Source organism: Protopterus annectens, chromosome 7.part0 (assembly GCF_019279795.1).
Source record: "Protopterus annectens isolate FY-2018-M chromosome 7.part0, PAN1.0, whole genome shotgun sequence".
Lineage (NCBI taxonomy): Eukaryota > Metazoa > Chordata > Ceratodontiformes > Protopteridae > Protopterus > Protopterus annectens.
In genome coordinates this window covers 982,209,394-982,235,744 of record NC_056739.1, presented here as the reverse complement: position 1 = coordinate 982,235,744, position 26,351 = coordinate 982,209,394, and the positions used below count along the sequence as shown (strand labels likewise).

The window sequence follows — 26,351 nt, the reverse complement described above, 5'->3', positions numbered from 1 at the left end:
ATTGATTCTCATTGCCCCTTACTGGCCTCGACAAGTTTGGTTCCCGTTCCTCCATCATCACCTTTTGGTGCAGCCGTGGCATCTGGACCCAGTGCCAGATCTTCTGATTCACCAATCGGGTCAGCTGCACCAGTCAATCCCTTCTCTCAACCTCACAGCATGGTTGCTCCACTTCCTTCCTTAGCCAGGCTTCCTTTGATCTCTAACCCAGTTAGAGACATCATAGTAGCTTTGCTAAAATCCTCTACCAGGAAGATTTATACAAGCAAATGGAAACGTTTCTCTTATTGGGCTAAGGCCCAGAATATTGATCCTTTTACTGCCCCTGTTCAGGCAGTCCTGGACTTCTTAGCAGAGATTTTTCATGCAGGCTCCTCTTCTTCCACAGTCAGAGTTCAATTGGCTGCTATTTCCAATTTTCATGTCGGGATAGCAGATCATAATATTATGTCCCATAGGCTCTGCAGGGCCTTCTTGAAAGGAATTTTCCTACTAAAGCCTCCAATCAGGAATCCTCCTCCTCAGTGGGATCTAAATTTAGTGCTGACATCCTTGATTCTTCCCCTTCGAGCCAGCTGTTTCTTGTTCCCTGAAATATCTTTCTTGGAAAACTTTATTCCTAGTGGCTATTACATCTGCCAGGAGGGTGTCTAAACTTCATGCTCTTTCGGTTCGACCCCCCTATTTGGTTTTTCACAAAGACAGAGTATCTTTGAGAACTAACCCAACCTTTTTACCTAAGGTCGCTTCAAAGAACAATTTGAATCAATCCATTGATCTCCCTGTTTTTTTCCCTAACTATTCAGATAGAGCTGAACAAAAGCTACATTATCTTGATGTCCACCGTCAACTTAGATATTATTTGGACAGAACAAAAAATTTAGAAAATCTGATCAACTTTTTGTTTCCTATGCGGATAATAAAAAGGCCTTCCTGTTTCTAAAGTGACCTTGTCCAGATGGCTTTCTTCGGTCATCTCTGAAATTTATACTCAGGGGAAAACAGCTGTGCTCAAAACCTAAAGCACATTCAACTAGGAGCTTAGCTACTTCTACAGCTTTTCAAGCTAGACTTCCTTTGGACACTATTTGTGCAGCGGCCACTTGGGCTACTCCTCACACTTTTGTTTCCCATTACAAATTGGACCTGGCCTCCAGGGACAGAGCCAGTTTTGGCTCTACAGTCCTCAAGAGTTTGTTCCATTGAGCCACCCAGGATAGAGGTGCTAGGACGCGGTCCCATCAAGCAAGAATGAAGGCGAGATTGACAACTTAACATTAAGAAGTTATGTACCTACCATAACGTTCCATGTTAGTTGTCTTCTCTCGCCTTCTTTCTTGCGACCCTCCCTCCTTCCCCCTGGCCTGGACAGACCTTGTTATCAGAAACTGTTATGCTGAAGACCATTCAGACCTGGTCCTTCTTCCATCTGTAAGTTTTCTTTCTTCCTTTGGGAAGTATTTTATGCTTGGTGCTATTGCCCTTTGTCAGCAAACGAGATCTGGGTACTTACCGCCTTGCATCATGGGATATGGGGCTGCCTCGAGCTGGTAAAAGTGACTCTCGAGCTTAGCAAGTGCCGAGTCGGAGCCGAGGGATCGGCTCCGAACCCATCAAGCAAGAAAGAAGGCGAGAGAAGACAACTAACATGGAACGTTATGGTAGGTACATAACTTCTTATTATCTAGCTGTTCACTGCCAGCTCCGATACTATTTGGATAGAACCAAACAAATAAGGAAGTCTGATCAACTATTTTTATCGTACGCAGAGGCCTTCCTGTTTCTAAGGTAACCCTATCTAGGTGGCTGTCTTCTGTGATTACATCTATTTATCAACTCAGAGGCAGGGAATTAACTTCTAAGCCAAAAGCCCATTCAACTAGAGCACTAGCTACATCTACAGCTTTTCAAGCTAGACTACCAATAGACACTATCTGTGCGGCAGCCACATGGGCCTCTCCTCATACCTTTGTTTCACATTACAAATTGGACATGGCCTCCAGGGACAGAGCAAAATTTGGTTCCACCATTCTCAAGAGTCTGTTCCAATGAGCCACTCAGGATGAAGGTGCTAGGGACGCGGTCCCATCCAGCAAGAATGAAGGCGAGATTGACAACTTAACATTGAGAAGTTATGTACCTACCATAACGTTCCATGTTAGTTGTCTTCTCTCGCCTTCTTTCTTGCCCACCCACCATCCCCCTAGCCTGGACAGACCGAGAAGATCTTCCCTTCCTTGAAGGGTCCTTATATTCCCTTGTTTCACCATCTAGGTGTCCTAGGATATATATAGTGTAGATAACGATCTTTGGGGGGTTTTATCCCTCTTCCTCCTCCTTTCCAGTTGGAGGATTTTGTTTTATTGGCCTATGCTAGGTTTTTCAGCTTCCAAACGAGATCTGGGGAGTTATCGCCTAGCATCATGGGATATAGGGTTGCCTCGAGCCGGTAAAATAAGCTCTCGAGCTTTAGTAAGTGGCCGAGTTGGAGCCGAGGATCGGCTCCGAACCCATCCAGCAAGAAAGAAGGCGAGAGAAGACAACTAACATGGAACGTTATGGTAGGTACATAACTTCTCATTTTTGACAAAGGGAGTGTCTGTTGATGCCATGGTGGTAGCTGCAGCCACCAAAAAGGAAGTGTCTGAGACATCCACATCTATCCATCCTCCTAACAGAGATTCTAGGGTTATGGATAGATATGGGAAACGCATGTTTAGTTCAGCGACTTTTTCTCAGTGATCACTGAACTACTTAACCCACTTTATGAGACTACAAAGAGATCTCCTGAAAGAGCTAGGAGATGCTCTCCGGGGTATGGTAGCTGCAGGGGTGGCCGACAGAGTCAACTCCCAGCTCGCTACCCTAAACTCAGTGGTAAACTCGTCCATGCATCTCATATCCTATGCAGCTGATGGTTCGAGTAGAGCCTCTAGTTCGGGCATTGCTCTTCGAAGACAAGCCTGGATGTGTCTCTGTTCCTTTGCAGAACCCTTTAAGTCTTCCTTTATTAATACCCCATTCAATGGCTCATCACTGCTTGGGCCCAAAGTAAAGGAAACTTTAACCAGGTGTGAGCAGGAAGGCAAGACCTTATCTGCCATTGGAATCCATTTTTCTACCCTACTTGGCCCTACCCCAAAGGCCTTAAGGGAGGGGAAAGTGTGGTTCCGAAAAGCACAGGGAGCCTTTCAGGACACACGTGGAGAAACCCCCTCTAGAGGCAAAGGAGGGGGTTATAATGGAAGACGCCGCCCCCGCGGCAGAGGGGGTCCACAGCAACAGGGTGACAGGGGTCAGTTCTCCGGACAAACCTACCAGCGCCCCTGACAGGGGGCCCGGCTGTTCGGCTCTGGAGGCAGTCAGGAGTTGCTTGTCTTTGTACCCAGAAGCCTGGCTAAACATAACATTAGATACATGGGTACAAAGCATCATTTCCAGAGGATATTTCATACTGTTCTCTTCCCCTCCCATTCCTGTAAACAGAATCCCAGATGTTCCACTCAGTCTCAGGGAACAAGCAATCGTAGAGGTCCACAGATTGCTAGAAAAAAGAGTTATCCAACCAGTCCCAGCAGTCCAAGTTGGATTCGGAACTTACTCAAGATTCTTTTTGGTACCAAAGAAAACAGGGGACTGGAGACCTATCTTGGACCTCAGCAGACTCAACCAGTTCGTAAAGAAAGAGAAGTTCCGAATGGTCACGCTTCAGTCCATTCTTCCCTTCCTAGGGAAAGGTGATTGGATGTGCTCCATAGATCTCAAGGACGCATACTATCACATAAAGATGAACAGGCGCTCCAGAGATCATCTGCATTTCCGGCTGGGAGCCAATCATTACCAGTTTTGAGCCCTGCCCTTTGGTCTCACTACAGCCTCCAGAGTGTTCACCAAATGGATGGCAGTGGTCACGGCTCACCTGAGACGTCTAGGATTCCAGGTGTTTCCATACCTAGACGATTGGCTCCTCACCACTACCACCAGACATCAATTGACTCAGGCAACACAATACACTCTGACACTCTGTCATCAATTAGGCATTACAATCAACTTCGAAAAGTCTGTCATCGCCATCGCAGCATACCGTTTTTATAGGAGCAGAGTTAGATACCTCAACTACCACTCTACGTCTTCCTGTCGAAAGAGTCTCACTTCTCCGCCAACACGTCAGCTCACTGGTGTCAAAGAACAAAGCTACAGCAGCAGAGATATTGAAGGTGCTAGGTTTGATGGCGGCAGCAATCCTGGCTATACCACTCACAAGGATGCATATGCGAATTCTTCAATGGCTCCTCTTTGCTCAGTGGTCATATCAGAAACTACCGATGCACCACATGATTCTCATCACGGATTCTTGCAAGAGAGACCTTCGGTGGTGGTTGATGTCTCTTCATGTCAGAATCGGAAGACCCTTTGCCCCCCCCCCCCCCAGTAGCCACTGTGATCAATGACGCTTCCCTGATAGGGTGGGGGGGGGGGCATTTTCAGGGAAAGACTGTCCAAGGCACATGGACAGATCAAGAATCACATCTGCACATCAATGTTCTAGAGTTGAGAGCGGTACTTCTGACGTTGCAGTACTTTCAAGACTCTCTCCCTCTAGGAACTATTGCAATTCAGATGGACAACATGTCAGTAGTCTGGTACTTGAACAAGAAAGGCGGAACCAAGTCTTACCCCCTTTGTCGAGAAGCCCTCAGGGTCTGGCAATGGGCTGTGTCGTCCCAGTGTTTTCTGTTAGCAACGCACATCCCGGGGAAATCCAATGTGATAGCGGACAAGCTAAGCAGGGCGATATTGCTCCCTCACGAGTGGTCTCTCAAACAACAGATTGCGGAGTTGATTTTTCACAAATGGGGCCAGCCTTTCTGCGACCTCTTTGCCAGCCACATCAATTCAAAATGCAGAAGCTACTTTGCCCTAATACCACCTCCGGGTTATCCCCCGAGAGATGCACTTTTACAGGATTGGCCCCCGGGTCTCCTTTATGCATTTCCATCCTTCCCATTGATACCCAGATTTTTACAGAAAGCAAAATCGCTGGAAAGGACTGTTATTCTCATAGCCCCCTACTGGCCTTGACAGATTTGGTTCCCATTTCTCCACCATCATCTGTTGGTAGATCCATGGATCCTGGACCCAGTTCCGGACCTTCTGACGCACCCATCAGGGGACCTCCATTCTTCACTGCAGTCCCTGAAAATGACTGCTTGGCTAATCCACTTCCCCTAATTGCCAGGCTTCATTCAATTTCAGAAGATACAAGACAAATTCTCTTGTCTTCTCACAAGCCATCTACCAGGAAATTATATGGCAGTAAATGGAAAAGGTTCTCAATTTGGGCCAACACGCAGAAAATTGACCCTTTCCGAGCTCCGCTGTCATATATTTTAGAATTCTTGACAAAGATTTTTAAGGAAGGGGCAGCAGCTGCTACAGTTCGAGTCCAGTTAGCTGCCATCTCAAATTTTCACCTTGGGTTTGGTGGCTCAAATGTTATGGGCCATAAATTATCTAAAACTTTTCTTAAAGGCATTCTTCACATGAGACCTCCTATTAAAATTCCCTATTCTCCCTGGAATTTAAACTTTATGCTGTCTCAAATTATTCTTCCCCCTTTTGAACCAGCATCTTCTTGTGATCTCAAATATTTATCCTGGAAAATTATTTTTCTTGTGGCCATTACTTCTGCCCGCAGAGTGTCAGAACTTCAAGTATTATCAATCAGACCACCTTACATGATTTTCCATGCTGATAGAGTATCTCTCAGAACAAACCCCTCATTTTTACCTAAAGTCTGTTCTGAATCAAATATCAATCAGGTCATTGAGCTGCCAGTCTTTTTTCCCAAGCACTCTAGCAAATTGGAATACATAATTGGAATACATGCTGTGCAAATTTGATGTACACAGACAGCTCAGATTTTATCTTGACAGAACTAAGGATATTAGAAAATCAGATCAACTTTTTGCATCATTCTCAGAAGCCAGAAAAGGCAATCCAGTGGCTAAAACAACCTTATCTAAATGGTTAGACGATTGTATATCCTTTGTTTATGAGAATGCGAGTATGCCATTAACACACAAACCTAAGGCTCATTATACCAGAGCCATCTCTACGTCTTCTGTTTTTCAAGCTAAATTGCCCCTTGACAATATTTGCGCTGCAGCCACGTGGTCTAAGCCTCATACATTTATCACGCATTACAAAGTAGATAAGGCTTCAAGGGACAGGTCTTCCTTTGGTTCCACGGTACTGAAGAACATACTTCCATGAGCCACCCAAGATTGAGGGTGCTAGGGACGCTACCCATCAGTGAGAATAAACGGCGAGATTTAACAACTTCACATAAAGAAGTTATGTACTTACAATAACGTTCCATGTGAGTTGTTTATCTTGCCTTTATTCTCACGTCCCTCCCTCCTTCCCCCTCCTGGCTGACTGTTGACTTAGAGGCTAGTACCATAAAGAGGCTTGGTCTCGAGCTACAGGCAAGCCTTGAGCTTTGCTGTCGGCCGTGTCGGAGCCGAGGATCGGCTCCAAACCCATCAGTAAGAATAAAGGCTAGATAAACAACTCACGTGGAACGTTATGGTAAGTACATAACTTCTTTTTAGTTCAGCGACTTTTGCACTTTGTTCACTTAACTATTTAACCCATTTTACGAGACTACTAAGAGATCTCCTTAAAGAGCTGGGAGATACTCTTCAGGGTACAGTAGCTACAGGAGCTACAGACAAAGTTGCCTCCCAGCTTGCTATCCTCAATTCCATAGTGAACTCGTCCATGCGCCTCATTTCATATGCAGCTGATGGAATGAGTAGAGCAGCGGGTACAGGAGTTGCTCTTAGGAGACACTCCTTAATGCGCTTGTGTTCCTTCATGGAGCCCTTCAAGTTATCCTTCATGAATAGCCCTTTGATGGCTCACCCCTTATCGGGCCCAAGGTTAAGGAAACTTTAACCAAGTGTGAGCAGGACGGAAAGACTGTCTGCCGTCGGAGTCCATTTTTCCACCCCTACTAGACCCTAACCAAAGGGTCAAAGGGGAGGGAAAATGTGGTTCCGAAAAACCCAAGGAGCCTTTCAGGACACACGTGGTGAACCCCCCCCTCCAGGGGCAGAGGAGGGGGGGCAATAATGGAAGATGCCGCCCTCATGGCAGAGGAGGTCCGCAAAACCAGGGCGACAAAGATCACTTCTTTGGGAAGCCTTACCAGCGCTCCTGAAAGGAGGCCCGACTGTCCTGCTCTGGAGGCAGTCGGGGGGGCTTATCTTTGTACCCAGACGCCTGGCTCAAAATAACAAATGTCAACTGGGTACAACGTATCATTTCCAGAGGATACTTCATCCCATTCACCACACCCCCTCCACCGACAAGGAAAATCCTGGATGTTCCACCCAGTTACAGGGAACAAGCAGCAGTAGAGGTCCAGACGTTGCTAAGATAAAAGAGTCATCCAACCAGTCCCAGCAGACCAGGCAGGATCCAGAACTTACTCAAAATTCTTTTTAGTTCCAAAAAAGACAGGGGACTGGAGACCTATATTGGACCTCAGCAGACTAAACAAATCTGTAAAAAAAGAGATGTTTTGGATGGTAACACTTCAGTCGATACTTCCCTTCTTAGGGAAAGACAATTGAATGTGCTCGATAGATTTCCAGGATGCATACTACCACATAAAAATGGCCAGGCCATCCAGGGATCATCTGTGCTTCCGGCTGGGAGACAATCATTACCAGTTCCGAGCTCTGCCCTTTGGTCTCACTACAGCCCCCAGAGTGTTCACGAAATGCATGGCAGTGGTCACGGCTCACCTGAGACGTTTAGGATTCCAGGTGTTTCTGTACCTAGACGATTGGCTCCTTACCACCACCACCAGGCATCAACTCATTCAGGCCAGGGAGTCCACTCTGTCACTCTGCAATCAGCTGGGCATTACAATAAACTCAAAAAAATCTGCCTTGTTGCTATCACAGCATATCGTCTTTATCAGAGCAGAACTGGACACCACCACCACCACGCTAAGAATTCCAGTAGAAAGAGTCTTACTTCCCCATCAGTATGTCCGCATTTTAATATCCAAAAACAAATCACCAACATCAGAAGTTCGAAATTGTTAAGAATGATGGCAGCAGCAATTCTAGCCATACCACTGGCTCGTATGCACATGCGGATACTGCAATGGCTGTTGTTCACTCACTGGTCTTACTAAGAGCTCCCCATGTCTCACATGATCACAAATTCCTGCAAAAAGGATCTTCAGTGGTGGTTGACCTCACTTCATGTTACAATAGGACGCCCATTTGTTTTACCCCCTCCAGCAGCCCACAGTGACCACGGATGCTTACCTGATAGGGTGGGGGGGGGGGCATTTTCAGAGAAAGACAGCACAAGGCACATGGACTGATCAAGAGACACATCTGCATATCAGTGTCCTAGAGACGAGAGCAGTACTTTTAGCATTGCAGTACTTCCAGGACTCTCTTCCTCTGGGTACGGTTGCGATTCAGACAAACAACATGTCAGTGGTCTGGTATTTGAACAAACAGGGAAAAACCAGATCATACCTCCTTTGTCACAAGGCCCTCAGAGTATGGCAGTGGGCTGTTTCCACCCAGAGCTTTCTGTTAGCAATGCACATCCCGGGGAATTCCAACGTGATAGCAGACAAGCTGAACAGAGCAATTTTGTTGCCCCACAAGTGGTCCCTCAAGACTGAAATAGCAGACAGGATATTCCACAGGTGGGGCCAGCCTTGCTGCGACCTTTTTGCCAGTCACATGAGCATGAAATGCAGAAGCTACTTTGCCCTGATTCCTCCTCTGGGAGAAGCCCCAAGGGACGCACTCATTTACGATTGGCTCCCGGGTCTCTTTTATGCATTCCTACCAATTCCATTGATACCCAAGGTATTACAGAAAGCAAAAGTCCTGAGAAGGACCATTATTCTAATAGCTCCTCATTGGCCTCATCAGATTTGGTTCCCCTTCCTTCAACTTCATCTTTTCGAGGACCCCTGGATTCTGGACCCAGTTCCAGACCTTCTGACACACTGTTCGGGGGAACTTCATCCCTCTCTGCAGTCCCTGAAGCTGACAACTTGGCTGCTCCAATTCCCATCATAGCCAAGTTCCATAACCTTTCCACTGAGATGAAACAAATTCTCCTATCCTCTCATAAATCTTCTACGTGGAAGCTGTACCTCAGCAAATGGAAAAAAAATTCTGTATGGGCCTCTAAAAACAATATTGATCCTTACCAAGCCCCTATGGCCTCTATTCTAGAATTCTTAACCATGATATTCAGTAAAGGAGCTGCAGCATCAACAGTCTGTGTTCAAATTGCTGCCATTTCTAACTTTCATTTGAGATTTGAAGGATTGAATAATTATGTCGCACAAATTATCCAAAGCCTTTCTCAAAGGGACCTTTCATATTAGACCACCTGTGAAATCTCCCTATTCTCCATGGAATCTAAATTGTATGCTTTCCCGCATAATTCTTCCACCATTTGAACCAGCTTCCTTATGTGATCTCAAATTTTTGTTATGGAAAATCATCTTTTTAGTGGCTATTACTTCTGCCGGCAAAGTGTCAGAGCTTCAAGCCTTGTCCATCAAGCCTCCTTATTTGATTTTCCATGCTGACAGAGTCTCTCTTCGAACAAACCCCTCCTTCATGCCCAGAGTTTGCACTGAAACTAATCTCAACCAAATTATTGATTTGCCAATTTTCTTCCCCAGCCATTCCAACAATCTAGAGTACATGCTGCACAAAACTGATGTTCACAGACAGCTCAGATTCTATTTGGATAGAACAAAAGATTTCAGGAAATCAGACCAGCTTTTTGTTTCATTTTCAGATTCCAGGAAGGGTATGCCAGTGGCTAAAACAACTCTGTCTAAATGGTTATCTGATTGTATCACCTTTGCTTATTCAGTTGCCAATATGCCCTTACCACATAAAATTAAAGCTCACTCAACCAGAGCAGCTTCTACATCCTCTGCTTTTTCTGCCAGACTTCCTATTGATAACATTTGCACAGCAGCCACTTGGTTAAAACCTCATACTTTTATCACTCATTACAAAGTTGACAGGGCCTCCTTTGGATCTACAGTCCTGAGAAATATACTCCCATGAGCCAACCGAGGTAGATGGTGCTTGGACGCTACCCATCACTAAAGAATGAACGTCGAGATAGAACAACTTCACATAAAGAAGTTATGTACTTACCATAACGTTCCATGTGAGTTGTTCATCTCACCTTCATTCTTACGTCCCTCCCTCCTACCCGTCCTGGGCTCTCAGAAGACCTAGATGCTAGATCCTTCCTGGTCACTCAACCCTTCTACTCTGTCTATCTCTTATGGAGTTATAGAATGACATATGGTATTATTATACACAGCAAACAAGGTCTGAAGTAACTCAGGGTGCATCATGGGATAGGGACTTGGCCTTGAGCTACTTGAAATCCTCGAGCTTTGTAGTAGGTGCCGACTCAGAGCCGAGGGATCGGCTCCGAACCCATCAGTAAAGAATTAAGGCATGATGAGCAACTCACATGGAACATTATGATAAGCAGATATCTTCTTTTTTTCATACATTAAATGTGCACAGAGATCTCAGATTTTACTTACACTATACCAAAGGTGTTAGAAAATCAAATCAACTATCTGTCTCTTTTTCCAAAACAGAATTAAGACACCATGTGTCAAAAGTCACATTTTCTAAGTTGCTGGTGGATTGCATTTCTTTTGTTTATAAAACTCAAGATTGCCTTTGCATTCAAAGCCTAAGGCTCATTCCACTAGAGCAATTATTACCTCTACAGAATTTGTAAAAAGAGTTTCTGTTAGTGACATCTGTGCAGCAGCAACTTGGTCAACAATTCACACCTCTGTATCTTAGTGCAAGTTGGATGTGCAGTCTAGAGCTTGTACATCCTTTGGCTCTGCCAATCTCAGGAACATCCTTCGTTGAGACCATTCAGGTCCTTTTAGGCAGCTTGGGAATTTGTCCCAAGTGTTGAATTGGACAAAAATGGACGACATCGGATATGAGAGTTATGTGCTTATCATAATGTTCGATCTCATGTGTTCCACCTTCCAAATTGCCACTTACATTTTCTGGGGTTTGGACAGACCTCTACTAAGACCCTGTCTGTTTTTCAGATCACCTTTATAAGAGTAGAAAGTTCTTAATGTTAAATTGTCTATCTCGCCTTCATTCTTGCTGGATGGGTTCTCGGCCAGTACTAAAGCTCGAGAGCTAATTCCACCGGCTCAAGGCTCCCCTATATCCCACAATGCTAGGCAGTAAATACTCAGATCTCGTTTGCCGCTTAGCTGACGAGGTGCTTTTCTACCGACTCTGGCAGGTTAGTGAAAAATTATTCTATTTTCACAATCTTTAAACCCCTATTACTTTCCTAGTATAACTTTTAGTTTTTAACTATCTTTTCCTTGAATCGATTCCCCTTTTTTACTTATAATCCCTCCCTTTATTCCCCTTTAACTTTAGGCCTTAGGCCCTTCCCCTCCTTCTCCTAGTCCTTTAGTGTGACTGGAATTTAATATTTTTAAAGGCCTGTGTGTGTGTGTCTGTGAGTGTTTCTATTACTTAGGCCTTTACTATGTCTAAGGACTCCAAGGTCTCAGGCTTCAAGAAGTGTGACTCGTGCTGTCAGAAAATGTCTCTGACAGACGGTCACACTTCTTGTGTGTATTGCCTGGGACCTTTGCACCTGCAGGACTCATGTGCTGTGTGCCATGGTTTCAGCCCTAGAGTCCTGCAGGAACGCAAAAATAAATTGATTTTGCGTGGCTTATTAAAGCCAGAAGGCCCACCGACCCAGTCTGTGTCGGGGAAGCCTTCTAAGACTTCCAGACAGTTAGCTCCAGTTTCAGAGCCGTCCTCTGGAAGCATCAAAACTACTTCGACATTGGCTCCGGCTGGAGCCGATGTTTCCAAGCCTCATACTATTACCTCGGCTCCGGCTGGAGCCGAGGCTGATAAGACTCAGTTGGCTCCAATACTCTTATTGGAGCAACCTTCGAGAAAGAGATCTAGGTCTCCCTCCATCGGCTCCGTTCACTCGGCACCAGGATCCCCTCTTCTTTCAGAGCGGAGCCATAGATTGCATTCCTCACGGTCTTCCAGGTTATCTGACCATGATTTGCAAAGGGTAGTGAGTAGACTTCTTAAGTCTGAGGCGCTGGCCCAAATGCTTCATAGCCCGACTCATCAGTCAGCGGCTATTTCTGTCCCTCAATGTGTTCCTCCTCCGACTCCTTTGAGCTCGGAGCCGGGGCTCATCGGAGCCGTGACTGTCGGCGCATCAGATCTGATACCTTCCCTTTCGGCTCCGTCGTCTGCTCCGATCTCCTCTTTGGAGGGATGTCGGTGCCGAGCTTCCCTCGTCGGCTCCGAGGGGGCGAGTGGCATCCCGCTTTCCCTCTTGGTGCTTCGGCGCTGGTGAGTTCGGCTCTGACATTGGCCTCGGAGCCGTCCCTGTCGGTGCCGGGGGGGTCCTGGTCTCTTCCGAGCGGGGACCTCTGGCCTTGCCTGATAGGGGTGCCTTCGAGGTCATGCGGAGCGTGCTAGAACCAGTGTCTGCTCCACAGTCAGCTCCGTCATCCCCTCCATCATCAGTGCCTGCGGTGATTTCTATCCACCCCCTTGCTTCAGACTGCAGAGAGCCAACTCCTCAAGTTTCCCCATTGGGAATTTCCTCCTCTTCCGAGGCCTCTCCTGACCTGGTAGGAGAACCCCCTAGGAAGAGGCAGTGCAAGAGGAAGCACATTGACTCCCCTGAGTCTATCACCTCTGACACTGACTTAGAGGAATCTGAAGGTTCCCCTCAATCCCCCTCTGAGGATGTCTCCTTTGCTGACATCCTTGAGATCCTGAAACAGAGGGGGAACTGGCCAGCCCTTAACCCTTCAGAGGATGAGTCAGTGTACCTTGAGGCTTTCGGCTCTTGCCCTTCTACCTCCACTGGTGTCCCCTCCCTTTGACCCCCTTATGGAAGTGGTGGCAAGGAAGGCCTGGACGGCTCCTGATTCAGTGGAACCCACCCCGAGGAGGCCGTCTAAGTTTATTACTGCCCCTAGAGATAAAGATTTTTTATCTAAAGGTGTCCCCGTCGATGCCATGGTGGTGGCCGCGGCCACTAAGAAGGAGTTAGCCAATCCTTCGGTACCTGTCCATCCTCCTAATAAGGAATCTAGGACCATGGACAGGTACGGTAAGCGGATGTTTTCATCAGTGACCTTTTCAATGCGGTCGCTGAACTACTTATGTCACTTCACTCGTCTCCAAAGAGATTTACTCAAGGATATGAGTGAAGAGGTAAAGGATCCAACAGCTGAGGGGTTCCAAGACAGAATGAACTCCCAGTTGGCAACCCTGAACTCCATCGTTAACTCCTCCATGCAGCTTATCTCATATGCTGCGGATGGGGCAAGTAGAGCCGCAGGCACAGGTGTTGCCTTACGACGTCACGCCTGGATGTGGCTATTCAACTTTGCAGACCCTTTCAAGGCGTCCTTCACCAATTCCCCCTTTGATGGATCATCCTTGTTTGGCTCTCAGGTGAAGGATACATTGACTAGGTGAGAGGTGGAAGGTAAGACTCTCTCTGCCGTGGGAGTCCGTTTTTCTACCCTTTCTAGGCCTTATCCCAAAGGCCAGAGGGTGGGAAAAATAAGGTTCCGCAAACAAACCCAGGGAGTCTCATCTGATGCACAAGGTCGATTCCCCTCTAGAGGCAGAGGGGGGAATAACAATAGACACCGCCCTAGAGGCAGAGGAGGTCCGCAAAACCAGGGTAGCAGAGAAACGTTCTTTGATAAACCCTTTCAGCATCCCTGAGGAGCTGCTCGGCTGTCCACCTTCGGCGGCAGTCAGGGGAAGATTATCCCTGTACCCAAAAGCCTGGTTTTCCCTTACACAAGACAAATGGGTACAGTCTATCATATCCGAGGGTTACAAAATTCCCTTTATTCACATTCCATCCCAACCCAGAGGATCCCTTCCAGACGTTCCACCCAGTCTAAGGGAACAAGCAGCACTAGAAATTTCAAAGCTGCTATCAAAAAGAGCTATCCAATCAGTCCCAGCAGACCAACAAGGATCCGGAATCTACTCCAAATTCTTTTTGGTACCAAAAAAAACAGGGGACTGGAGACCCATACTGGATCTCAGCAACTTAAACAAGTATGTCAGAAAAACAAAATTCCGGATGGTCACGCTACAGTCCATTCTACCCTTCTTGGGTCAAGACAATTGGATGTGCTCGATAGATCTTCAGGACGCGTACTACCATATCAAGATGAACAAACGCTCCAGGAGATTTCTCCGCTTCAGGCTGGGAGCCAGTCACTACCAGTTCGGAGCCCTGCCCTTTGGTCTCACTACAGCCCCCCGAGTGTTTACCAAATGCATGGCAGTGGTTGCGGCTCACTTGAGACGTCAAGGATTCCAGGTGTTTCCATATTTAGATGACTGGCTCCTTACTGCCACCACCAGACATCAACTTCTTCTATCCAGAGACTTCACTATCCAAACTTGCCAAGCTCTAGGCATTTCAATAAATTTCGAAAAATCTGCCTTGTCAATCTATTACCTTTATAGGCGCCACGTTAGACACACTCAATCTTTCAGCCAGACTTACAGAGCACAGTCTCAGACATCCGCAAACAAGTTTACCTTCTCTTACAATGCAACAAAGCCAAAGCCAGACTAGTTTTGAAGGTATTAGGACTCATGGCAGCAGATATCCCCCTTCTCCCCTTAGCTCGCTACCACATGAGGATCCTCCAATGGATGCTGTTTACTCAATGGTCCTTCCAACAGCTCCCGATGTCCCACACCATATTGATAACTCAATCATGCAAGAATCAACTGTCTTGGTGGATCTCATCACCTCAGGTTCTCCAAGGAAGACCCTTCACTCACCCCCCCCCAGTCGCCACGTTGACAACAGACGCCTCCCTGATCGAGTGGTGGGGGCATTATCAGGGCAGGACAGTCCAGGTCACTTGGCAACCTTTCGAGTGCCACTTGCACATAAATGTCTTAGAGATGAGAGCAGTGCTTTTAGCGTTGCAAGCCCTTCACGACTCTCTTCCCACAGGGACTATTGCAATTCAGACGGACAACATGTCCGTAGTGTGGTACATCAACAAACAAGGCGGAACCAGATCATACCCCTTATGTCGAGAGGCACTCAGACTTTGGCAATGGGCGATCTCTTCTCAGTGTTTTCTGATAGCAACGCACATTCCCGGGAAGTCCAACGTGATTGCAGACAAGTTGAGCAGGGCAATTCTCATGCCCCACGAGTGGTCTCTGAAGAAATCAGTACTGGAGGAAGTGTTCCAACGATGGGGCCAGCCTTGCTGCGATCTTTTTGCTACTCCCCAAAGCAGCAAGTGTTACGACTTCTTCACTCTCTTCCCGTTACCAGACCAGCCCACCAGAGACGCTCTAGTCCACGATTGGCCCCGGGGACTTCTGTATGCTTTCCCCCCTTTTCCACTGATCACTCAACTAATTCAGAAAGCCATTGCCTTGTGAGTGACAATGATCCTCATTGCCCCTTACTGGCCTCGACAGATATGGTTTCCGTTCCTTCATCGTTACCTTTTGGAGCAGCCTTGGCATCTGGACCCAGTGCCAGATCTGTTGACCCACCAATAGGGCCTGCTGCACCAATCTCTTCATTCTCTCAACCTCACAGCGTGGTTTCTCCAATTCCGACCTTAGCCAGGCTTCCCTTAATATCTCGCTCGGTCCGAGATATCTTCTTAGCCTCTCATAAATCTTCTACCCGGAAGATTTATAATAGCAAATGGAAACGCTTCTCCTTTTGGGCAACATCAAAAAATATAGATCCCTTCACTGCACCTATACAGTCTATTCTAGACTTTCTAGCAGAACTCTTTCATTTAGGCTCTTCTTCATCAGCCATTAGTGTTCAGTTGGCTGCTATATCTAATTATCATGTAGGTGTCTCGGAGTCTAGCATCATGGCTCACACGCTTTGCAAAGCCTTTTTAAGGGGCGTTTCTCTTCTCAAACCTCCAATCAAAGATCCCCCGCCTCAATGGGACTTGAACTTTGTTCTGCATCCTTAATCCTTCCCCCTTTTGAACCAGCGGCTTCATGTTCTCTGAAGTTGCTTTCATGGAAGACACTTTTTCTAGTAGCCATAACTTCAGCGAGAAGGGTATCTGAACTCCATGCTCTGTGCAGTCTCCCTCCTTACTTAGTGTTTCACAAAGATAGGGTATCCCTCCATACTAATCCATCCTTTTTACCTAAGGTTTCCTCTCAAACAAACCTAAACCAAACTATTGATCTCCCCATCTTTTTCCCTAACTATTCCAACAGGTCGGAACAAAAACTACATTTTCTGGATGTCCACCGCCAACTTAGATATTATTTAGACAGGACTAAACAATTCAGGAAATCTGATCAGCTTTTTCTATCATATGCGGAAGGGAAATTGGGCCTTCCAGTTACTAAAGTTTCCCTTTCTAGATGGCTCACCTCTACAATTGCCTTCATCTATGAGATCAGGCATCAAAAACTACCTTCTAGGCCTAGAGCTCATTCAACTAGGGCATTAGCTACATCCGTAGCTTTTCAGGACAGGCTGCCAATAGATTCCATTTGTGCAGCAGCCACTTGGGCTTCTCCTCATACCTTCATTTCACATTACAAATTGGACATGGTCTCCAGAAACCGTGCCAACTTTGGTTCCACTGTTCTCAAGAGTCTGTTCCGATAGGCCACCCGGGATAAGGTGCTAGGGATGCGGTCTCATCCAGCAAGAATGAAGGCGAGATAGACAACTTAACATTAAGAAGTTATGTACCTACCATAACGTTCCATGTTAGTTGTTTTCTTCTCGCCTTCTTTCTTGCGTCCCACCCTCCTTCCCCCATGCCTGGACAGACCGATAGGAATTCATTTTGTGATCTTCCTCTGGAAAAGTTTCATTCCCACACGTTCTACCACCTCTATTTCCCCTTTTGTTAGGTCTGGGATACCTTACATTCTGGTTTATATAGAGGTGGGTTACCCTTCTCCATGCTATGGAGACTAAAATTGCTTGGTCTAGCTATCAAACGAGATCTGAGTAGTTACCGCCTAGCATTGTGGGATATAGGGGAGCCTCGAGCCGGTGGAATTAGCTCTCGAGCTTTAGTATTGGCCGAGTCGGAGCCGAGCATCGGCTCCGAACCCATCCAGCAAGAAAGTAGGCGAGAAGAAGACAACTAACATGGAACGTTATGGTAGCTACATAACTTCTTATTCCATTCCATAATAATTTTTTCTTTAAGTACCAAGATTTTTGGTCTTAATAATTGGAATAGTCAGCAAACTTGATCTGAGGTAAATCAGACAGAGGGAGGGAATTGTCGGTAGGGAAGGAGTCAGATTCTCAGATCCAAAGCTCTGGTAGAAGGCACCGAGGTTGGATATGATTGGATCCGGCAACCCAAATGGTGAACTAGACAAAAATGAGACAGTATGAATCTAACATTGTTGTAAGTGCATAACTATTATTTTTGAATAGTTAAGCAGTACTGGTTTAGGTAATCAGCTAGGAAAATGCCAGGAGGGTGCATTATGGTTAGTGATGGACCTAATAAGAGTTGAATAATGTGGGGTGACAACTTCTGTGGACCTTGAGAAGATACCATAAAAGATAAGTTATACAAGGAAGAAGGATTTTATAACCAACATAGAGATGTTGAGGTCAAAGGACAGTCCGTTGCATATGTATCCAAGTCCCTGATGATTGTGTCAAATTTAAACAATGTATTATCCATATTATAGCAGTGGTGATACTAGATTTACCAAAAGAATACTGTATTTCTCAGTATGGAGGATGATACCATGATTGATACGCCATGCATTTGTTTGGTCTAGTCTGTGGTGATGAGTTTGTGTATCATAATGGGATTTAGTAACTGTTCTCAATTTGCAAAAAGTCATCTGCAGACCTGGTTAGCTATAGCCCCATTGGTATTGGCCTTTATGTAGTAGAAATGCATGCTAAAGAGGAAGGGAATTTGGGGCACCATTAGTGACAGTTTCTTGTCTTGACCAAATACCTTTGAGCTTAACAGTATGGATTCTGTCAAGACAGCTTATCTGTTCATCAAACTTTGTATGGCTTACTGCTTAGTTGAAAGAGTTTGTCAGTAATCCAAAAGCAAGGTGCAGAAACGGAGATGATGTACAATCCACTATAGAGCATTATTCAACCACCAAATCCACAAACAGTATGAAACAGAACAGAAAACGAACACTTGAAAATGCATAAACGCCTTAGATATTCCACCATGCGTTTTTGTCTCATACATAGTCTTCATCAGATGACCAGCTTTTTAACCTGAATTTGCACACACATGCTAAGGCAGCCCCTGTTCCTTCCCCTTCTGTCTGATTGCCATGGACCGGTGCTTGTCAGTTCACTGAGAAGCACCGGTCCGTGGCAATCAGACAGAAGGGGAAGGAACAGGGGCTGCTTTAGCATGTGTGTGCAAATTCAGGTTAAAAAGCTGGTCATCTGATGAAGTATATGTATGAGACGAAAACGCATGGTGGAATATCTAAGGCGTTTATGTATTTTCAAGTGTTTGTTTTTCGTTCTGTTTTGTACTGTTTGTGGATTTGGTGGTTGAATAAAGCTCTATAGTGGATTGTACATCATCTCCATTTCTGCACCTTGCTTTTGGAGTTTTTGGTCATTTTGGGCAGTTTACACCACTTTATTTTTGGTAGTTTGTCAGTAATGCCAGCATGCGGAATAATGTCAAAGGTATTGGTAGGGCCAGATAAACAGTGTCAACTGTATTCCCGTTATCCATTGCCTTAGTAACCCTTCAAAGAATTAAAGCAAGTTGAGCAGGCATGATCTTCCATTTAGAAAACTGAACTGGTGAAGATCAGAACACCGTTCATATTTATGAGACTGAAAATACCGAAACCTGACCTGAATGGTGAAGATTTTTCAGGGTTAAGTAAACACTTGCCCAACATGCCCTTTTCTCCACTGTAATGCAATCCCAGAGTTGGTATACATAGTTAAGGTGTGCGTGGAGGGTGTGGGGGGCATAGATGCCACCTGTGTGAATTTTAATTATTTTGGTGTGTATTTAGTTTGTTTGGGCAAATGGTTACTTACCCTGGGAAAGCTTTGGCGTTCGGGTATGTCAGATTTCGGTATTTTCTGTTTTGCAAATATGAACATCGGTGTTCTGATCTTGTTTTTTTTTTTAAATAGATCCATACAGGAATATGGTGTCACCTGTGTCATTGTTTATTAGTTCAGCTGTTGTATGTTCCACAACCTTGGGAATAATACTGGTGAGTCTAATATGTGTGTGTTTCCCAGGGTCACTAGAGGGACTACCTTTATGCAAGGGCACCGCAACTCCAATTTTCCATGTAATGGAGACATAGACTCAAGTTGAAGAGTTGATGGAGGGTTTTAGTAGGTGAGATTACAGTACAGACATCACAGGATATTCTCAGGACCCATATAAGCAGTATTTTTACTTTTGGAAAATGTTAAATTTGGTCAAAAATGTTCTGGAGCGAATTAGAGGGAATGGAGGGGAGAGAGGATTAAGCTCAGGAGGGTGTGTGAAAGAGAATGGAGAGGACAGTCAGTCTATCTACAAAGATAGCCAACTTTTTGTTTATTTTGTCCATAGAAGGGTTGAAAAGAAAGTGTCCAGTCAGTTAGCTAGATGGCTTTCTGACTACATTTAGTTTTGTTACAACAAATACAGTAAGCTTCTTCCTTTTCGCAAGAATTTTTTTTTCCTACCAGAGCAGTTGGTAAAGCTTGTCTCAGGAATGCTGGAGCTCCGTGGCCTTCTCCTAACATTTACACTTTTGCAGAACACTGTAAGCTGGATTTGGTGTTCATGTCCAGGTCCATGTCTTCCTTTGAAGTCACCATTGTTTGAAATATGTTCCCATAAAGTGGGCTGCATAGGAGGATTAGTTTGGTGTGTATATTAGTGTTTGTGGAAGATAAACCACTTAAGATATGAAAGTTTTGTACTTAACCCTACTTACCCTTTTAGGATTAAGTCCATTTTCCATAACATACCCTTCTACTTTCCTCTCGCTCTGACATAATAGATCTTGAATCTCATTTTTCCAAATTATGGTGGTTTCTAAAGCTGGAGAGCTTAAGCAGTATAACACACTGAGGAATAGGAGAGGGTCATTAGCAAGCTGGGAAGGTTTTTAACCAACCAAGTAGTCTTATTGCTTTCTGGACCATTTATACATGGTGAAGAACCTGTTCTTCCATATATATTGTTATGTTAAATACTTAATTTACATTTTTTGTTGTTACTCTCTGAAGATTCCAATCGCGGTGGTGGTGCTGCGGTAGCGTTGTCGACTCACAATAAGACGCTGTCCGGTTTAATTCTCAGATAGAGCGTCTTCTGCGTGGAGACATGCGTGAATGGGCGTACCTTCGTTGAAGGTTGTGCGTCAGGCCTGGCAAGCCGGTACGTAAAAATCCACTGCCAATCATTAGCGGACCGGAGTTCCGCTGTGGCGACCCCTAACCGGGAAAAGCCGAAAGACGAACACAAACTCTCTGAAGATTCCTTCTAGAATTACTAATGTCTTTGTTCTTCCTTTGTTTTTGTTCTTATGGCTATTTTTTATACCCTTATTCCTAGAACATTTGTTGCTGTTTGTCGTTTTATTGTTGTTTTTTTCCCTTCTGTTCTGTGCCTCTATTCTGGTGCTCTAAAAAGATCTGAGGTGAGCCCAAGATTTTCTGGCTTTTATAAACCAGGTTACTCTGAATGACCCTAACTGCTGATCTCACTGAGATATGTATTCCTGCATCAGTGATCCTGTTGTTTGAGTATCTATTATAGTAAATATCTTAGAGATGCCAGCACTGGAACAAAGAAAAAGACACCATAGGAAGTTTGTGCCTTAATGTATTACCGTTTGCAGAAATTCTCTGATTGTTTTACTGTATGTAGTGATAGCATTACTCCATTAACTGTTTAGTGAAATGTAGCAATATCATACTTGTTGATTTGTTGAGAGTTCCCCATTTTTTATTACAGAATTGCAAAACCCAAAGCTGATGATTCTGGCTGGTACCAGTGCATGTTTTATTTCTTGTCATATCCTGCAGCTAATGCAACAATTGAAGTTAAAGGTAAGCCAAAGCTATTTCTCAAAGAAGCCTGTCTCACAAACCCTAAAAAGTAGTGAGTAAAATATACAGTGTAATGAAGCATGTTTTTTGAAAAAACTTATATTTAGCTGTTAAATTATTAACTGTTTGCCAGTAAAACTGCTGTGGTCATTACATATGTATTACTTTATTACTTGTTACTTTCTTTTACAAGATCATGGTAATACTTTTGGTTCCATCTGGATGGTCAGCAACAGAATGTAGACTTTCCAAAGGTTGAACGAAATAAATAAAATGTCAGAAGCTTGTTTGTAAATTTCAACTTATAGGTTGTAGAACTTCTTCCAAAAGAACACGTGCCTCTCTTTTCCCCGATATTTTGAGACCTAGCAATAATTAAGTAGCAAAAATACAGAGATGTAGGGGAACTCTTTGTGTAAAAAAAAATTCTTATATTAAATTGGTTAAACTTCCATTTTTCTGACTTTCAATCTGTTACCTTTCAAAAGTTGATGTTTGTGGGTAATGTGTCTAGAAGGGTTTGCATTTATGCAGCCAGTAGAATCTTCAGGGTCTGTCTGTACTAATGTGAGAAGCAAGGAGACAGCACTGTCTAAAAAATTATAAGCTCAGCAGAGAGTCAATTAAACGAACATTGATCATCCATTACCACAACGCAGCCTTCCAAAGTTTTCAGGTGGGAAAATCATAAAGTCTGAACATGTAAACATTGTACGTATTTGCTTGTGTGTGTTTTTTGACCTTGTAGCCCACTTGTGTGTGAAAATATTCTTTATTGTCCACTGGAATCACTGAATGGTTGAAAAGTGTATTCCCTGTGTGCAGAAAAAAAAGGTTTAAGAAGTTTTTTATCTAGTTCAATTATATGTTTGATTATCCAAACTACCCTTAGGGCCCAGTTAGTTCGGATAATCGACTCTCTACTGTAACAATATAAGGACACTTTGTATAAAACCACCTTGATTGTAACATAGCTTTCACAAGAAAAAAGACATGTTAGTACAAAGAAACACAGAGTCATAAACATCAGCTTTCCCCACCAGTTGTTTGGCTGTACAGTTATTTGCATCCAGTCAAGTTCTTACTGTAAGGTTTATATAGCTAAAACTAAGAGATTATTTAAACTAAGATGTCAAGAACATGTGAAAGATATTAAGCTTAAAATGTTGAATATCAGTTTGCTGTTTATTTGTGTGAATGTTTGAGTACTACTCTGAATATTGTCTCAGTTAAGGCTGCTATTCTGTTACAGGTTAAAATGGACAATACTGATTTTAAAATTTAGCATTATGGTACTTGTAGGACTGAAACAAGATACAGTTAATTGTACAACTGAGCAGCTGGTGAGACAGGTTGATATTATTGGATATATGTGTTTTTTATACTATGGTGTCATTTTTTCCTGTAATGGATATTTTAGCAGAGACATCAGAGTTTTACAGTTTTTAATAGTGTCCACACATTTAGTTGTTTACTGTTTTGTTTGTCTAGCTTTGGATGCTGGTTGTTAGATATGTTCATAGGTTCATACTAGGCTATCTGCCCTGTGGCATTTATAAGCCTAGCCAGATTGTGTTTGGCTTACGCCACCCCTTGATTTGAGTATACTGTGCCCTTTTTAAAGTTTAGTTTACTGTGCCTCTGTCTAATAGTGACATGGAAGTAATCCCCGGGACAAACCTACGATCCCCCATCCACTCATCAAGATTCTTCTTGAAGAGAGTCAGTGAGGTGCTCTGCCTAACATGAATTGGAATTATATTCCAGAGCGAAGGGAGCCTCTGGGTTATGAATCTGTCCCTCCAGCATGTTCTATTTATTTCTGTGCTGAGGTTCAGGTCCCTCGAGCGCGTGGCTCTAAGGGATTTAGATTTACTGAGGTGGAGCATGTCCATTAATTCTGGGTTGGACATAGCTTTATATGTCAGGCATAGATCGCCTCGAAGTAGGCGGTATGCAACTGAGTAGAGCTGGAGTTTTTTTAACCGAGCAGCATATGGCATCTGTTTGAGTCCCTTGATCCTCCTGGTGAGGTACTTTTAGGGTCTTTCTAATTGCTGCAGGTGTCGGTTAAGGTACATCCCAAGGGGGGCATTGTATTCTATGATGGGCCTGATGAGGGATGAATAAAGGGGCACGATTACCTCTCTTGATCTAGATGTGAATCCTGTCATGATGAGGTGGGCTATGTAGAAGGTCTTTCTAACCACTTTGGCAATGTGGTTGTCAAAGGAGAGATTGCTATCAACTTGGGTCCCCAGATCCCTAATTACTTTCACTGTACTTAATGGGTTACCACCTATGTGGTAATTTGTGGGCACATTGTTTTTGCCAAAGGGCATGACTATACACTTTTTGGCATTTAGCTTTAGACCATGGCTCTGGCACCAGTTATCCGTCTCTGCGAGACCTTTTTGAAGGATGTTTGTGTCAGCTGGAGAGTCGATTATGGCGCCCAGTTTGCAGCCATCTGCGAACTTGGTGAGCCATAGTCCTCCCACGTTGGCCTGTACCTCAGAAAAGTAAATACCGAACAAGAGAGGTCCCAGGACAGAACCTTGTGGGACGCCACTTGTGACCGGTTTTGAGTCTGACATGGCTCCAGCAACTCTGACTCTGTGGGTTCTGTCTTTGAGTCAGTTTGCGACCCATCTTGTGACATAGGGGTTTATATTTAGGCTGGATAGCTTATCTATGATGCCCGAGTGGGGTATTGTGTCAAATGCCTTTGTGAGGTCCAGATAGGCTGTATGGACTACCTTCCCTTCATCTATGGCCTTGGTGACTGTTTCGAAGAAGTCAACCAGGTTCAAAAAGCAGGATCTGCCCTTGACAAAGCCAAATTGGGTAGGATCTAGTGTCTGTAGGTCCCCAATGTCTTTGTTTATGAGTTCCATGATGATCCTCTCCATAGCCTTGCAGACTAGGCTAGTCAGGCTTATGGGGCAATAGTTTCCAGGGTCCGCAGAGGCGCCACCTTTGTGGAGTGGGACCACTGTTGCTGTACGCCATTCTTTGGGCACATATCCTGTAGTGAGGCTGAGATTGTACAGCAGTTTTACTTGAGGATTAGTTCTTCTTGGAGTTCATATAGGACGCAACCCGGGACGCCATCTGGTCCCATGGAAGCAGTGTTTTTTGCTTTGGAGAGGGCAGCCTTCACCTGAGCATCAGAGATGTTTGGGAGGCTGCACTCTGCCGGGATAGATACTTGCTCTTTTGGGGGGGGAGGGGTGGAGTAGTTTGCACTGAACCTGTCTGCCAGGATATTGGCGATGTCTGTGGGTTCAGTGTATTTTTTGTCGCTTAGAATCAACTCAGAACAAGTCTGGGAGTTGCATCCCAGGTTCCTAACATAACTGAAAACAGCCTTATGATTGTCTTTAGTGTCCTGTGCAATTTTTCTCTCAAAGCTGGCCTTGGAGGATTTTATGAGGGATCGTAATTTTTTGCTAGTACTGATCAGAGATGCCTTCCCTTTTAGGGATTTTGCTCTATCATGTAGTAGCTTCCTCCTTCTGTTGTACAGTTTATTTATGGCTGGGGTCCACCAGACTGGACGCCTGCCTTTGGATGATTGGGTCTTGATTTTGTTTGGGATAGCATGATCCATGCATTCCTGGAGATGTCCGTAGAATGCGTTTATATAGGATTCTGCAGTTTGGGCCGTAGTTTCCACTGGCCCTGGGGCCTTGAAGGGTTCCACTTCAGTTTTGAGAAGTGTGAAGTTCGCTTATGAGAAGTTTTTCACTGTGGTTTTCTGGGCTGGGGGTGGGGTCGGGATATGGATATCCAGTGAAATTAATTTATGGTCTGATCTTACCAATGAGGGATATACTTCTGGTATGGAGCATAGAGTCCCCATGTTGGTAATGATCAGGTCTAGTATGTTTTCCCCTCTTGTGGGAGTGGTGACTAGTTGTTCCATAGCATTTGAGTTTATAAATTCCAGGAACCTTTGGGCTAAGGTTACTTCAAATGTCTGCCTTCACCCTTTCTTTTCTGCCATTACGCTAGAAGCAACTTTTTTCAGTTTTTTTGTTGTATTGACTGTGATATAATTGTCTTTACTAAAATATGTAATTTCCCATTGCTTTAATAGTAAAAGATCACAGTGCCCATTTGACTGCCAAGTATTCATAAAACCTACTTCCTGAAGTTTGTTGTATTTCATGAACTCCCTAAGCACAGTAATGTGTTTTGTACTACAGTTCATTCAGTATGGTAGAGATGAAAGTATCATAAAATTGCAGTGGTTCTTCTGTATGCTATCATCCATGTTTATTTTTCTAGGTGTTTTTTTGTTGTTGTTGTTGTTGTTGTTGCCCATACCATTTGATATCTTTAGAGACTGACTGCCCTTCCCCAACTTCTGAAACTGCAGAAACCTGGCGTAGTGCCATATTTGACACTAAGGAGTCTTTTCATTTACCCTTAACCTCCACTACTGGGCATACATACATTGTTGTCAGTCTTAACCTCCACCACTGGGCATACATGCTTTGTTGTCAGTAAAGATCTTTTGTATTTGCCTTCAGTTGTGTATCTTTCACTGCAGATATCCTTCTTCCACACTTTGCTGACTGTCTGATAGTTAAATATGGGTCAAGAATTTCACAGATAACAGCTGTCCTTCTGCATCAGTGCTCCAGTGATATATGCTCATCAGAATGTTAATGAAAAAATAAATTGTATATTTCTTGTTACTGTTCTCTTCTGAGGAGGTGACAGCATCTTCTTTATCCAAACTATTGAAGCATAATGATAGTGCTGAATGCTCAGACATCTAGATTTACTTGGAAGTATTTCTTTCCCTTCCATCATTGCTGTTCAACAGAGGTCACTACTTTATGTGGCCCAAACCCTCCTGTCTGGGCTGGTGGAATTTTGTGAAAAGAGCTTTGCTTCTTATATTTTGTCTGTGTCGTAGCAGTGGGATTAATGGCTGTTTCCAGGATGAACGTAGCTTTTCCCAAATAGCCAGTGTCATTTTGGGATTTTTTTCAGTCATTAATGCTGCCTTGATTTAGACTTTTTTTCTTAATGGACTGGTAATATTATTTCACAAATGATTATACCTATGTATTTATTTATTTATTTGATTTTATTTGATTTTGTTAATT

At 44.3% G+C, this 26,351-nt stretch overlaps 1 protein-coding gene across 3 annotated transcripts in view; it reads left to right on the top strand.

The window, feature by feature from the left end:
• The window catches only part of NPTN (neuroplastin), a 2,340,387-nt gene that overhangs the window by 1,148,740 nt on the left and 1,165,296 nt on the right, over nt 1–26,351 (top strand). For all 3 annotated transcript variants that reach the window (XM_044077564.1, XM_044077563.1, XM_044077562.1), the window contains exon 4: nt 21,134–21,228. In XM_044077564.1, the coding sequence (XP_043933499.1) occupies nt 21,134–21,228 (95 nt within the window). The remainder of the gene's footprint in view (nt 1–21,133; nt 21,229–26,351) is intronic.